Genomic DNA, 16,033 nt, shown 5'->3' with positions numbered 1-16,033 from the left:
GAAAGTCCCAACAGATGGTTAATTAAAACGGAGACTTACTTTAGGGACCTCTCCCTATGACCCTCCTAAAATGAGAACAGCTGGGGCCACTTTGTGAAATCTCTCCCTTGGCATTCTTGTGGCCCCGAGGGCTCGGCTTCTCCGGATTGTACCAACGTGCATGTTTCCTTTGAAGGGCAGGCGGCGAGGACACCCAGGCCTTGCTCACAGTGGAGCCCAGTGCTCAGGACAACCTGTGCGCGTCCATCGCCAGGCGAGACTGGCTTCTTCAGGAAAAGCAGCAGCTGCAGGTAAGCGGGTGAAGAACCCTCAAGACCCAGGAGGCACTTTTCTTACCCACTTGGGCCAAATGCAGCGAAGTGGCTATTGCTTGAGTAGCGATTAGCGCTTGGCTGTCCACCGTGAGTACCAGGGGCAGGGGCGGTGGAGATGACAGCGGGCTCGTAGGAGTCTCATTACAAACGAGGGGCTGCCACTCAGCCGCCTTTGTGCCTGTTCGATATCCCTCATTACCTCTGAGTGTGCTTCCCCGCCTGCCGGGCCAATTTGTCACCTCTTATCATCTTGACCTTTAGAAGGTGCTTTTCGAGGCAGAAAGAAATCATGAAATTCCTGTCGAGCTGGACTGCGAGTAGCAGTTGTTAGGAGGTGGACTTGTGAGTATGGACGGGGCCAAGCAGGCGTGCCTGGGAATGACAGGCAGGCGTCACGTGGGTGGCCTGAGCAGTGGATGGGTCACCAGGGCCTGGAAATCTAGTGGAAACACTGAGCTAAATCGGGGCGGCGGGGGCCGGCAATCAGGAGCTCTGGAAGTTGATAGGCCGCCCCAGAGTCAGGGACCCTGGCAGCTGAATCCCCACCTGCTGGAGCCTGGAGGCTTGAGGCAGGAATGGGGAGCAGTGAGGAAACATGGATTGGAGGCAGTCTGACTTCTGGAAAGGGCATAGGGCTTTAACACCCAGGTCTGAACCCCCGCTTGGGCTCCTAGTAGCGGAATGGACTTAGACAAGTTCATGGGAGCTTGGGCAAGTTACTGGACACCCCCCTCCCCACCCCCTCATGCAGAGCATTCTTGTTGTCCGAGTTTGCCCATTCAGGTGCCTACAAGGGGGCACAGGAAGCAGAAGTCATCACATTGGAAAAGGTTTTCCAATACACTGAGCACTTATATATTCAGTGAGCGTCACTGCAAAGGGTGGACAGCTGGCCGACCATGTGAGACCTGGGTTTTGGCTTATGCACCAATGAAAGGTCAGCATAGTTCAGGCGATGCCACTGAATTCAGAAATAATTCTTGCCCCGGGGACTTAGTGTTTGAAGAGAGTGTTCTCGGCAGAACTCTGGGGGAAGGTTGATCTTCCCTTACTCAGCAGGTGTTTATTGAGTGCCTACCATGTGCCAGATACAAACATAATAAATACCTAATTATATACCTAGTATTTTGTAGGTGGTAGGAGCTACAATGCACAGACCCAGGCGATGGGGAGTGGGGGATGGTTGGGGTCTGCTCGTTGAGAAGTGAGATTAAAGCAAACCGTTGAAAGAGGAGAGGGAGCAGGCCTTGCAGAAATCCCAATGAGCATGTTCTGGGCAGAGGGGACGGTCGTGTGGAGGCTGCAGTCCCATGGGCCTCAGTGTTTCCCTGGCAGCTAGGAGGCCAGGTGGAGAGATTAGAGAGCTCAGAGATAAAGGGGCCTGTAGGGTCTTGTGGGCCTTTGTAGGGACGTGGGCTTTTCTCTGATTGGATGGGGAGCCACTTTGGCTTCTGTGTTAAGAACAGGGTGTAGGCCACTGTGGGAAACAGTGTGATGATTCTTCAAAAAGTTGAAAATAGAATCAGCACATGAGCCAGCAGTTCCACTTCTGGGTTCATGCCCCAAAGAAGTCGAAGCAGGGACTCAGAGGCATGTGTCTGGAGCAGTGGCATTCACGACAGCGAAGAGATGGAAACCAAATGTGGTCCGTCCATACAATGGACTATTACTCAGCCCTAAAGAGGAAGGAAATTCTGACTCAGGCTACAGCATGAATGAACCTTGAGGACATTTTGCTAACTGAAATGAGCCAGTCAGAACCAAATACCGTATAATTCCACTGGTATGAGGTCCCTAATGGAGTCCAGTTTGTCGAGACACCGTAGAATGACGGTTGCCAGGGTTTGAGGGGGGTGATGGGGAGCTGGCGTTTGATGGGGACAGAGTTTCAGTTTGGGATGAAAAGAGCTCTGTGGGCGGGTGGTGGTGATGGTCATACAACCATGCGAATTGCATTGAACTGGACACTGAGAAATGGTTAACGTGGTAAATTTTATGTTTCATGGATTTTACCCCAGTTTAAAAAACTGAAACTGAAAGGAAATGAAGAAAGAACAGGATAGGGCATGGGATGTCAAGGGGGAGTGGGAGGTTAGTCGGGAGACGCGTCAGGGCCGCTGTCCCTGTCTTCTTGGGCGTCTTGGCGGTGGATTTTCCGCAGTTCCTCAGCCTCCCCCTCCCGGCCGACGGGAAGTAGGGTCAGGAGGTGGAGGTGCAGGTGATCTGACCTTGGGGTTGAGAGAACAGGGGTAGGAGATGGGGGACCCCAGGCTTAGAGCTGCGCTCTTACTAGTCGGAAACCAATGCCGGGACCGGGGAAGGATGTTAATTAAAAGAGTCTCATTTAAATTCAGAGCCCAGTGCAAGATGATCTGCTGCGAGACGGGGCCCACAGGGGGTGTTCTGTTACCTGCTGCTCATTTCAGTCGCTGACCTCAAGGCTGCATAGTGCTCTCCGAGGTCTTTGGATTTTGGTTCGCTATGTTAGTGGAAATTAAATGTATTTAATATTTTTATGAACTTTAGGTGGCATAACACTGTCTGCGGTATCTCGTTGTTCCTTCAACCCTGTAGACTCAGGAAGCCACGATTTATGTTCTTTGTCTACGCGCTAAATTTTCATGTTTGGGAACAGAACAACCAAGGATTGTTTGTTTTTCTTTGTTTCTTTTAAAAAAAATATGGTTCTTTTTATTGATTTCAGAGAGCGGAAGGGAGAGGGAGAGAGAGAGAAACATCGATGATGAGAGCCATTGACCGGCTGCCTCCTGCGCACCCCCTGCTGGGGATCAAGCCTGCAGCCCGGGCCTGTGCCCTGACCGGGAATCAAACCGTGATCTCCTGGTTCCTAGGGCGACACTCAACCGCTGAGCCACGCAGGCCGGGTGTGCTTTTCTTTTTTGATCTGTGGCTCGGGTTACCTGCTTAGCTCGTATCTCCAGTACATGGTGTTTGCTGCCCTATGTTCTGGCTCTTCCACTTGAAGTCAGTCATTTATATATTTGCTGGGTTCTTTCAAGTCAAATTGCTGTCCCCCCGCCCCATGCTTATTTAATGCTCGGGAGGGAATGCTTTTCTTTATGCTGACTAATCAGAAATATAAACCTGGCATGCTTTTTCCAGTTCAGCAGACCTCCCCGATTCTGCCTGCCTCGGACGGGGAACTTCAGGCTCCCGTGCATATGGCGACTCCCTTCTAAACGACTCATTCACGGCAGAGCCGTCTGCCACGAGCAGGGCTAATTTATAAAATCTGGTCTCTCTTTCTCTACAGAAGGATATAGAAGCCCTCCAAGCCAGAATGTCTGTGCTGGCAGCAAAAGATCAACAGCTGAGAAGGGAAATAGACCTGCAGCAGCAGCTCCTCCGGTGGCAGGACTGTGACCTGAGTCCCCTGATGGGCAGGCTGACCCTGGGCGAGGTGCAGGAGGTCCGAGAGGCCGTGCAGGACACTCTGGCCTTGGCCAGTCAGATTCCCCTCCCTGCAGGACCACCCGACGCCATAAGGAGGTACTGGCGATTTCCTAACTGATTTTGGATTGCTCACCTTGACCTGTTTGTGGGGCTGATTTTGTCTGCTGTCCCTCTTATATAAATATTTTCCAAGGAGAGCTGTAGTTTTTTCAGTGGATCACTATCAGTATTCTGAGCGGGAAAAGTCTTCATTGTGTGGGGCCGTCCTGAGCATGTGAGATATTTTACATCCTGGCCGCCCAGCCCACTAGGTGCCAGTGTCTCTCTCCAGTGTGTTATGTACATTTCCCATTTCCAAACACCCCTTTGAGCCCTAGTGGAGCTGAGTTGGGTAGAGATTCTGATGCCAGCCTTTGCTGGGACAGTCATCTGGAGGGAGGTGAACTGGACCTCTTGCCGAGGGAGGGACTAGCCATCAAGAGGAGGAGACCAGCAACAATAGCGCTTTATCTGGGAGAACGCACAGTGATTAGTGAGAACTGACGTTTATTGAGGGCTTACTGTGTGCCAGGCATGGTGCTAGGCCTTACTCTAGGAATTGCTCCTATTATCATCTCTATTTTACTGATTAAGAAAAGGAAGTTTAAGAAGGTTAATATTTTGTCCAAAGTCCGCATGGATAAAAGGCAGAACCGGTGCTTGATTCATTAATTTGAAGCTTGTTTAGTGTCCACTTAGTGTGGAGTGAGAATTGTCCGTGTTCTGGGTTGGGGACTATCTACAAGATGCGTTTCTACCTCTTGCCATTCAGATCATAATCTTATTTTGAGGAAGACAGAGCCCACACTGACACATGTTAGACAAGAGGTGAGTAGTTCCCAAGTGCACCTGCGGCCAGGTGGTGAGGACCACAGTGCTGTGGCCGCAGGGCGTTGAGGGGGGATGTTCTGTGTAGTTAGTATGCGGAAGAAAATACTCAATCAGGCCCCCCCAGAACTGGCTGAGAATACGGACTCTGCTCTCTGACAGTCTGCGCTTGGGTCCGCATTCAGCCACCGCTTAGCTGGGAGCCACCTATTTTGGGGTGCGGGATGGTAATACTGCCTACCTCATGGGGCTGCTGTGTGGATGAACCGAGTTAGTACATATAAGCATGTTAGAGCAGGGCCTGGATGGTAGCAGGCACTTTGCTAAGCTTACTGCTTGTCATTGTTATTGCGGGGATTCCAGTGTCCTGAAGGCCTTCAGATGGCCTGTCCCAGGGTGTCTTAGACTGTTGAGTGGATACCTGTTTCCTCCCACACGTCTCACCGCCTCTCCGGCCCATGAAAACAAGCCGCAGATGCTGTTCTAGGGAGTTGCTGAGGACTTCCTCCCACTCCTCTGCCAGCCTCGAGACTCCCCTGCAGAAATCTGATTCTGGCTCCTGCCCGTGGGGAACAGGAAGACTTGGACTGTCGCCAAATTTCAGCCAAAGGAAATGAACCATTGAACTTGGCTAGTGCTTCCCCACCTGCGTCTTTGCATGTGAACTGACACTATTGCCTCAGCCTCCGGGCATCTTACCTACGCCCACTTCCCTTGTCGCCCTATGGAAGTCATTCTACACACACGCACGCGTACACATATATAATATGTATACCACAAATGACATATGCAATTATATATGATACATGCATTATAGTAGACATTATATATAATGTATAAGATGACACATACATGTACATTTACTTTTATATATATAAATGCAAATATTTATACAGGAGACTTAAAGAGCCCTCTTTTGGTCCCACCATCCAGATATGCCCCACTCACCCCTCTTTTTGCTCTAACAGCACAGAGGCTCGTTAGCCCCCCTCATCTCTCCCACATGCTCTCTGGGAGAAACTCAGGGCCTCTTAACTTAGAGCCCACGGCAGCATTTCGGAGCCTCTATGTTTTGAGCTGGATTCCTGGGAGATATCCCTGCAGGTGTGCCCTGTATCTGCCCGGAGGGTGCAGGTGGCGGAGCGAGTGCTTTCTCACATGGACCCATGGCGTTCAGAGCAGCCCAGTGTGGAAAGCAGCCTGCTCTTGCTATTCTCGTTTTATGTTTTTAAGCTTTTATAAATTTTTAAATTTTTTCCAATTACTGTTTATATTCAGTACTATTTTGTATTAGTTCCAGTTGTACAGCATAGTGGTTAGACAGTCATATACTTACAAAGCGTTCCCCTTGATATTTCCAGTGCCAAACATAGTTATTACAGTATTTTTGACTCGATTCCCTCTGCTGTACTTTACTGTCGTTCTCATTTTATAGTCGAGGAAACGGAAGCTCAGCAGGTCCCTGGCGGTGCAGCTTCTAGGAGACCTTATAGGCAGCTACAGCTGCCTTTGGGCCTGAACCAGTAAAAGGCAGCTTCCACCCAGAGAGCCAGGGAAGTCATTTCTCTCCGAAACACGGAGCACCGCTCTGAACTCGGGTCTCATTATTTCTGGCCTGTGATCCTGCCCCTGTCCTCCAGCTTGCCTTCTAATCAGGACGAGATTTAGGAATAAATGTGTGACTTTTGCCTAGTAACCCGGTGCTCTGATCAGTTCAACGGGCTCTTGAAAGACTTTTCAGTTTGTGGAGATCGGATCTGATGACACTGTCAGGGAAATTGGATGTTAAGGGTGGCTCTTGATCATGATACCATGCTGTCTGGGGGTCCCCCTCATCCTTAAATCCTCATGCTCCCACTGAGGTCACAGAGTCCGGGGGAAGGGCCGGCTGTCACTTAGTGCTGAGAGGTCTGTAGGGAAACCTGGGCGGCTCAATGACTCAGTCCCCCGAGCGCTCTGTGTAGGAGGAAGTCTTAGGAGCAGAAGGACTAGGAGCTGCATAGTACCGGTGTGGTTCAAAGACAGAAAGAATGACGGGCATTTAAGTGGCTGCCTCATAGCGTGGCCTTCCCCTTGTGGTGAGGTCATTGTAGGTGCAGTCAGCGTGGGACACTCGCTCGCTGTGAGCAGAGCGCTGCCGGCACTGAGTGGGGTTTCTGCAAACCCCGTAACTTCAGTATCATGGCTCTTTTTCTCTGTTCAGTATCTTAACGCCACCAGTACCTCGACCCCAGGAAGTCTCTGTCTTCTCTCTCTTTCTCTGCTATCCTGTTAGGAGCACTTACAGGAGTGGCAGGTTATTTTATTAAAAAGAGTTTGTGGTCTTATGAAATATGACATGTCAGCCCCGTTGTGCTGAGTTGGTGGGAGCAGTTGGACTGACCACAGACTGCAGAGGAAGAGAGTCTAGAATCCTTGTTGAAGTGCAGACCCCGGGTGCCTGAAATTCAGAAGACTCAGTGGGGATTTGCATCGCCAGCAGGTCTGCCTCAGGCTGTCCTGTAGTGTGTGGATCCTTGACTCTTTGAAGGAAAGATTTCAAAACATGAGTCCAGATGGATTTGAAAGTATGTTTATTAATGCAGAGGACAGCGAAACAAAGGAAGAAATTAGGGTAGAAGAGGCAACAGGCAGAGCCTAGGCGGTGCTCTGCTTTGGCTCCCTAGATATGTTATAGGAAAGAAGTGAGCCTGGGCGGGGCTGCTTTAGCTCCCTGGGAAGTGAAGGTCACAGTGACAGAAGTGAGCCTGGGCGGGGCTGCTTTATCTCCTTGAGAAGTGAAGGTCACAGTGACAGAGTGAGCCTGGGCAGGGCTGCTTTATCTCCCTGGGAAGTGAAGGTCACAGTGACAGAAGTGAGCCTGGGCAGGGCTGCTTTATCTCCTTGGGAAGTGAAGGTCACAGTGACAGAGTGAGCCTGGGCAGGGCTGCTTTATCTCCTTGGGAAGTGAAGGTCACAGTGACAGAAGTGAGCCTGGGCAGGGCTGCTTTAGCTCCCTGGGAAGTGAAGGTCACAGTGACAGAAGTGATCCTGGGCGGGGCTGCTTTATCTCCTTGGGAAGTGAAGGTCACAGTGACAGAGTGAGCCTGGGAGGGGCTGTTTTATCTCCCTGGGAAGTGAAGGTCACAGTGACAGAAGTGAGCCTGGGAGGGGCTGTTTTATCTCCTTGGGAAGTGAAGGTCACAGTTACAGAAGTGAGCCTGGGCGGGGCTGCTTTATCTCCTTGGGAAGTGAAGGTCACAGTGACAGAAGTGAGCCTGGGCGGGGCTGCTTTATCTCCTTGGGAAGTGAAGGTCACAGTGACAGAAGTGAGCCTGGGCGGGGCTACTGTTAGTTCACAGGGAAGTGAAGGTCACAGTGACAGAAGTGAGCCTGGGCAGGGCTACTGTTAGCTCCCTGGGAAGTGAAGGTCACAGTGACAGAAGTGAGCCTGGGCGGGGCTACTGTTAGCTCACAGGGAAGTGAAGGTCACAGTGACAGAAGTGAGCCTGGGCGGGGCTACTGTTAGCTCACAGGGAAGTGAAGGTCACAGTGACAGAAGTGAGCCTGGCAGGGCTGCTTTAGCTCCCTGGGAAGTGAAGGTCACAGTGACAGAAGTGAGCCTGGCGCGGCTGCTTTTAGCTCCCTGGGAAGTGAAGGTCACAGTGACAGAAGTGAGCCTGGCGCGGCTGCTTTTAGCTCCCTGGGAAGTGAAGGTCACAGTGACAGAAGTGAGCCTGGCGCGGCTGCTTTTAGCTCCCTGGGAAGTGAAGGTCACAGTGACAGAAGTGAGCCTGGCGCGGCTGCTTTAGCTCCCTGGGAAGTCAGAGAAAAAAGAGGCCTTAGGGACAGGATCACGGGTGAGCCTGGATCGAGTTGCCACTGCCCGCTGCTCCTCTGGCTGCAAGTCTTGTGGGGACCCTTAGAAATAAAAAGTTCATGCCCAGGTGTGCTGTAAAGCGACCCCACATTGAATCTTTGTCCTGAGGGCTTTTAATTCATTTTTTTCTCCTCAGGCAGGAATCTTAGAGACGGGTTTCAGTGGAATATTCATGAGCTTTCCGGGTGCATTTTTAATATCTTGGTGCATTAAAATGAGTGTATAGGGGAGTTTGGGATTATTCTTTGGTCTCTTTTACTCTTTTACTTTTACCTTAGGTCTACGTGGCTTCAGTGGGGTGTTCGTTATTTGTTCCCCAACTTCATCTGTCCTTGCGTTTAGCTGGCACAAAGGGCGTTAATTGGGCCTTTGCTCTCTATTTCCCAGGCCAGGGTGATTTAAGCTCTGTGTTCTCTGGTTAGGGCGGAGGGTAGTCACCATTTGCTCTCAAGTGTCCTTGGTTGGGGAAGCTAAGGTCTTGTGATTCACGAACTGGCTGCGAGCTGCCCAGTTTGGCTTCGTCTAATTTTCTTGTCTCAGTTGCTCTGTTCCACTCTCCCAGGAATATTCCTAGCTTCTTCCACTCCTGCCAAAACATCCAGAGAAAGAATCGAAGACAAAAAGCCTCAGTATTTCTCTGGCCCATGTTGCTTTGGTTCTTTCATCTTATTTCCTCCGATTGGGCCTGAGGAAGATGTCAAGTGTATTTACTTTGCCCGAGTTACAAATTCTTGTGCTTCAGATTTCTCTAAAATATTTTCTTAGTCTAATAAGGGTATGGATATTTGTATGAATGACTTTTTAGATAATTATACTCTGTTCACCTGAAGATCCCTGAAAGCTGAGCTAGCTGTGTGATGACTATGTGTGTGTGTGGCTCTCGTGCTCCCGTCCCGCCACTGACCTGGACAGAGACTCTGTGCTGGGCCAAGGTGACAAGGATGGCCAGCGGAGGTGCCAGAGCCCTGCCTGTCCCAGGGGGACTGTCTCAGCGGAGCAGCTCGATGGCTTGTCCCGTCGTGCAGAGCGGCTCCCTCCTGATGAGTGTCTGAGCCCCATCACGCCGTTGCGAGATCATCTGAAGCCTGGAGGAGTTCTTGGCATTTTTGTTGTGTCTACCCTGTGTATGTCCCACTGGTGACGTGTGACATTATCAGCTGTGAGGAGACAAGGGTCCAAGGATGGAAAAAGGCCAAGGAGATAAAATCTTGCATTTCCTAAAGCTGTTTTTACTGTCATTTTCTTTACCACTTGCTCCAACAGAAGGTTAGAGGACTGAGCAGTAATTGGCAAGGTTGTTAATGTCAACGGATTCTTGTGTTTTTTTTAAAAAAACTCAAGACCCACATAGTGCCTCTGCTAGGATAGCTGTCATTTTGCCTCTTATGCCATTTCTACTTTGCTTTCAGTAACAATCTCTTATTTTTAAACTTATTTTTATTTTTTGTTAATCCTACCGGAGGATATTTTTTCCATTGATTTTTAGAGAGAGTGGAAGGGAGGGAGGGAGGGAGAGAGAGAGAGCGAGAGAGAGAGAAAGAAAGACATTAATGTGAGAGAGACACACCAATTGGTTGCCTCCAGCACACACCCCAACCGGGGTCAGGGATCGAACCTGCAACCTGTGTGTGTGCATGTGTGTCCGTATTTCCCCTTTTTATAAGGACACCAGTCATACTGGAGTAGGATCCATCGAATAACCTCACTTTAACTTGGTATTTCTATAAAGCAGCCCTTTTCAACCTTTTGCATTGCACGGCACATGAACTAATTACTAAAATTCTATGGCACACCAAAAAATATATATTTTTTGCTGATATGACAAAAATAGGTATAATTTTGATTCATTCACACTGGATGGCTATTGTCGGGTTGGCTGTTGTCACTTTTTTTTTATTTGACAATCTAAGGGGGAAGAGGTCAGTGCCCCTCTGACTAAATAGTCAGGTGTTGCATGTTTTAAACATTCTTGTGGCTCACCGGTTGGAAGTTGCTGCTACAAAACCATCATTTCCAAATAAGGTCCCGTTCTGAGGACACCACCGTAGTGAACTGAGGTGGGGGGACAGAAGCGACCCTTACTGGACCCCTCTGTGCCGATTTCCTTCCCCACGCCAGCCGAGGCCCACCAGCTCCCCATGTGCTCTTTCTGTGGCACATTCTCACCAGTTGTCTCAACTTCCCCAAGGCTTCATTTGTTGAGGGTGAATGTTGTTCATGATTTTAACACCAGTTGGTGAGTAAAGAATTATGTGCATTTACAAATAATGATGTTTATTATGTAGTAAGTTTTACATAATTCTAAAATAAAATTCTAACAATCAGTCTTGACGACGACAGCACATTCCAGGTAAGGACGCAGCTTTGAGGACAGGTGGGATGGTTTAGTGTTCAGGAAACAGACAGCGGGACTGCCTGGTGATCAGCTGATTAACCCTGGAAAGTCACTAAAATCCCTCTTTTCTTTTTAATCCTCACAGGAGGATATGTTTTTATTGACTTTTAGAGAGAGAGGAAGGGAGGGAGAGAGAGAGAAACATCAGTGTGTGAGCACAACATTGATTGGTTGTCTCCTGTACATTCCTGGACTGGGGGCTGAGCGTGCAACTTGGGTATGTGCCCTGACCGGGGATCGAACTTGCAACCTTCTGGTGTATGGACAATGCTCCAACCAACTGAGCCCCCCAGCCAGGGCCTTAAATCCCTGTTTGACTGAGTTTTCTTGACCCAGAATCTAGATATTCATAGAGTTACGGGAATTTAAAACGCTCATCTGTGTAAGGCATGTAGAAGCATGCTGGGTGTGCAGTAAGCGCTCAATAAATGTTTGACACTATTATTCCCAGGGTGCCTGCTTTGAATGAAGACACTCATCATTTAGGTCTGGTGTGTATGTTAAAACATTACCTGCTAATTTGTGGAGACAGTTTATATGTTTCTAGGGCACAGTGTAATTTGATCTGAGACGACAGTTCTTATTTGTCATACAGTGTGCAAGCTTGAAAGAAACACAGGGATTAATTTCAGTCACTGAAGCACATATAACTCTGTGTATAGACATTTAACTCATCTAATGTGGTGGTTTTCAATGTGTCTTTTCTGCTCCTGGCATCCTAGTTCAGGGACCACAGTGTGACAGAGGGAGCAGTGAGTGTTGGGGGTCCACGTGATATCATTTGCCCCAGGCCAGACACCCCACCTCAATCAGAACAGACCCCTTGCTGTCTATTTCCTACATTATAGTTCTGTGTAAAATTTTGTTTAAAAGAGTCCTACTGCTAAAAATAGCTTGAAAGCCACTAGCATGGTGCATAGATTATTCATCTTCTTCTGCCCCCCACTGCTTTCATCCCATGTCTACCCCAGGGATGCTGCTAATGTTAATATTAGCCTGAGCAAAACATAATTAGGCAGGTAAATCTACTGCAAAAAGTAATATAGCATAAATTAAATAAATTAAAGATAAATCAGATCAAATATAAAACAACGCATTCAATTATCTGCCTCATTGCCTCCCTGCTCTCACTCGGATCTCTGAGAGGAGACTGATTTTCTTTCTGGGAAAGGGCCAGAGCTGAGCCAAGACCCATGAATTGTGTCAACCTGGAAGGTGGTGCATTAGCTAAAGATGCTGCCGTGTTGGTCAGCTAAGTGTCCAGGGTCATAAGTGGACCCACTGCCCATCGGTCTTAACTGTTAATGCATGAACTACTCTTTGTGTGTGGCTGGGAGCACCTATTTATAAGATACTATGAAATGCTCGCATAGGATCAATTTTGTGGTGAACCAGTTTTGTGGTGAACCATTTGTTGAGGTTATTAGTTGGATGGACTCCGGTGGGCCTGGAGAGCAGATGTCAGCAGCCCAGAGCTGCTGCTGGAATCAGAGGCAGGACCGGCACAGGCCCGTCTTTGACACCTCTGTCCTTCTGTCCCAACATCTCAATTGGCTTGGTCTGCTCCCCACTCTCTTGTTCGCAGTCACTCAGACTTATCTCCCTTCAAAAGATCCAGACTCCATCCAGCTGGTGTCTGGAATTCCCCGGGTGGGATTCCACATGCTGTTTCCCACCGTCCCAGTGGAGCACACTGATTTTTGTCACATCATGACTCCTGAATTCAGGACAGTCTGCTGCGCATGCCCTGCTGTTCATCAGCTCTCGCCTCCTGCATCTGGCTGACCTAGGGGCCACCTTCCTCTGGTGGATGTAGTTCTCCAGCGCAGATGACGGTTAGAATGGACCCACTCCAGTTCCGGGGGATTTGCAATGGAAATGGGGTTGCTTGTGCTTGGAAATCACAGATTGGTGGAGGTGATGACATTCAAAACCAGTTCTTACAGTTGAAGGACAGCAACCTTTTCTTTGCAACTCCTGCCATATGCTGACTCCCATATGCTTACCCCAGAAAACCTGACCTCTCCTTTGTAGCTCACCATTTGACCAAGTGACCACTGCTCTTCTAGCACCTGGAACTTTTTTTCCATTTGAGCTCCGTTTGGCAGCTGTGGAGGCAAGAACTGTGTCTTTACACCCTGTGTTCCTAACTCACTAGGTGCCCAGTAGACATGGAAGAATCAATGAGCTAGTGGGTGAATGGATGAGTGAAAGCTCCAAGTCGGAGGCTCGCGCTGCTTTGCCGCATCAGTGTCATCAAAGGCCCTCTTTCCCACCTTCCCAATTACCTTCTTCTCTGCAGGCTGTAGACCTCACAGTCCAGTTTTTGCTGAAGGTGCCTACTGGTTTGTCACCCAGGGTTTCCTCCTCTAAATGGTCTCTCAGCCCTGCCCAGTTAATTTTCCAGAAAAGCCCATTTCTATCTTGTTGCTCTCCTGCTCAAAAAGGGAGTGATTTTCCATTGACCATGGGATGAAGCTCAGAAACCCTTAGCCGGCCTTCAATGCTAACTATAGATTGTCCTTGATGTTCCTTCAAAAATGATTAAAAAAAATATATATATATATATATATATCTTTATTGATTTCAGAGAGAGGAAGGGAGAGAGAGAGAGAGAGATAGAAACATCAACGATGAGAGAGTCATTGATCCGCTGCTTCCTGCACGCTCCTGACTAGAGATCCAGCCCGTAACCTCAGTCTCCTGGATCCTAGGTCGATGCTAAACCGCTGAGCCACACCCGACAGGGCCAAAAATGATTTTAATTGTAAATATTCCAAACGCAGTGAAAAATATAACAGATACTCATTTATCCCCCACTGAGATTAAATAATCATCAGCATTTCCCCAAATAAATAAACATTGCAGATGCGTGAAGACCTCCTATCCCCTTTTCACTTTGTCTCACAATTAGCCTCTGTGAACTGTTTGGTCCGGTTGGGTTCTTCTTCTCCCTGAAACTTCATCCCTCCTCCCTTTGCTTTTGAGGCCCACTTCTTTCCACCTCTTCCAGTAGCTTTCCCGCCAAGCCCCTTGTTTCTAAATTGCTGCACAAGTTATGGCCTCCATGGCTCATCTGGGGACAGCCTTCTGCCTGGGACGGCTGTCATGTAACGGTTTGATCCTAGCATTGGGCTTCTGTCTCCCCAAGAGTAATGTTTTCATCTTGCTGTGCAGTACACTTGATGGTCTGCATGTCCTATTTTCCACTAGATAACAAAGTCGAGGACATGATCCGAGCCTTAGTTTCATTCATTCATTCATTCATTGTGCAGATACGGCTGAGTGCCTACTTCTAACTCCAGGAACTGTTTTAAGCGCCGAGAACATGGGAATGAATACAATAGACAGTTGCTGCGATGGTGGAAGTTATGTCCCAGTGCGGGGAGAGAGAAATGACGCGGATAAACGAGCGTGTGGGTGCATAGTGCCGCGGGAAGACAGCGGCAGGGAAGGGCCTGCGAGCCAGGGAGTTCTAGTTTAGACACACTTTCAGTGCAGGTATCCCCTGGGCGCCCCCCCCCCCCCCGCTGCTGCAGAGCGGTTGCTCAGTACAGATCTGTTGAATGGCACAGTGGATTCAAACAGATCGACTTGATTACCTGCCTGTGACACGCCATCCTGTGCAGACTGTCGTTTTTGGAAGGTAGTCACAGGGATGTAAATTGTAATCCTCTGTCGCCAGGGGCGCATCTGGGTATTTCTTCACCCTGTCAGTAGATGTGCCCTATGGAAACGAGAACAGATTTTAATATTGGCCTAAGTAGAGCATAATTAGGGAGGGACAATGTTTCCTGGCAGCATATTAACTCCACAGTCAAACGGAGCCAATTTGTCATCGTCTCTCCTACTGTTCTCCAGCCCCTGGGCAGATGGGGGTCAGTGCCTCCCAGTGTTTTTATAAGGGGTGGGACTGACCTGTGATACCAAGGAGACCAATGTCCTCTCTCTGGTTCTTCCAGCCTCCAGGAAAGGATGAAACCCCTCAACTTGTCGCTTAAGGAAATCACCGCGAAGGTAAGTAAGTGCCTTCACATGCCCATTTTCTGAAGAAACTGCTGAGTTTTCTTTTGACTTCATTTCATGTCTGGCTCAGAGAGCGCCTGGGCTCTGGAGGAAACGCAGCCTTTGCGAAGCCTTCTGCAGCCAGGCGCGGGGCCGGAGGAGCCAGGGCTGGGGCGGCCCCCAGTGGGGGCGGGCCTGTGATCCTCTGGGGCTGACCGGTCTGGCCTTTGCTTCAGAAGGAGCAGTCAGGGTGGGGAAGGACAGCAACCGCTGCTGTGCACAATCAGATCAGTGCCTTCGCTTAGCACGGCTTTCAGGGTGGGACCAAACTGTCCGTGAATTATTTTTCCTCTCGGAGCGCAGGGTTCAGGTTCCTCGACAACATGTGGAAATGGTACAGTCGGTGATTTTTGGTAAAGTTTTCAAATTGGCTTCAGGATCATTTTGCCTATTTTATCTGCCATTTATATTTCATATCAGGCGAGGTTTGTGTAGAGATAGAGCAGTCCTTCACTTCGCCCTAGGAAAGCACAGTCAACTAAATTAAATAGTCATGTCCCGGTTGGCAGGATAACCACAGTTCACAGAACAGAACCCTTCCCTGGAGAGATAGTGACACCTAACCAGGTTACTGACAAACTGAAGTAGGAGTGACTACTCTTAGCTATTACTAAACGTGGGCAGAGAACTGGGTGTGAATCATGGGTTATTTGCATTAGGTCTGGGAACCAGGATGGTTATAGGATGGTCAAAATGTAAAAAGAGCAGGTTTCTGAGCAGAGAGCAAAGCAGGCAAGAGTCCACTGGCCTGGAAGGAATCTCTTCTCATTCTCAGTGCCCAGGGAAAGAGACCAGGAGGGCCCCCCCGGGGGTCTTGTGGGTCACACAGCTAAGCCCAGATTGGTTCTGGGCTGGCCAAAATCTGTACAGTTACTCTGGCCCTTCTCCCAGTCTTTGTGTCTGATTCATTTCTGAAAACAGCATTAAATGATTTTGTTAAAAATCACACCACAAGGCAGCAGTTTAATGAGCTGTTATGCAGAAAGGAGTGTCCTGTTAGGGTTCAGTCTTGTCCACAAGATGGCATTGGGCCCAGGGACCTGGGAAAGCTTGAAACCTGCTGGGCCTCCTGAAGAACTTCCCGGGAATGTTAGCCCAGAGGAGGGCAGGATGAGCCCA

The 16,033-nt window shown here is 49.1% G+C and overlaps 1 protein-coding gene across 1 annotated transcript in view; it reads left to right on the top strand.

Annotated features, from left to right (window-relative positions):
- DISC1 (DISC1 scaffold protein) overlaps nt 1-16,033 on the top strand; it is a 193,043-nt gene that overhangs the window by 39,612 nt on the left and 137,398 nt on the right. The window contains exons 4-6 of the mRNA XM_016196007.2: nt 176-290; nt 3,589-3,824; nt 14,812-14,866. Coding sequence (XP_016051493.2) covers nt 176-290; nt 3,589-3,824; nt 14,812-14,866 — 406 coding nt within the window. The remainder of the gene's footprint in view (nt 1-175; nt 291-3,588; nt 3,825-14,811; nt 14,867-16,033) is intronic.

The sequence above is a fragment of the Miniopterus natalensis genome, chromosome 21, assembly GCF_054644295.1.
Source record: "Miniopterus natalensis isolate mMinNat1 chromosome 21, mMinNat1.hap1, whole genome shotgun sequence".
In the NCBI taxonomy this organism is placed as follows: Eukaryota; Metazoa; Chordata; class Mammalia; order Chiroptera; family Miniopteridae; genus Miniopterus; species Miniopterus natalensis.
Note: the sequence above shows the minus strand (reverse complement) of the source record. Positions and strands in the feature narration are given on the sequence as shown.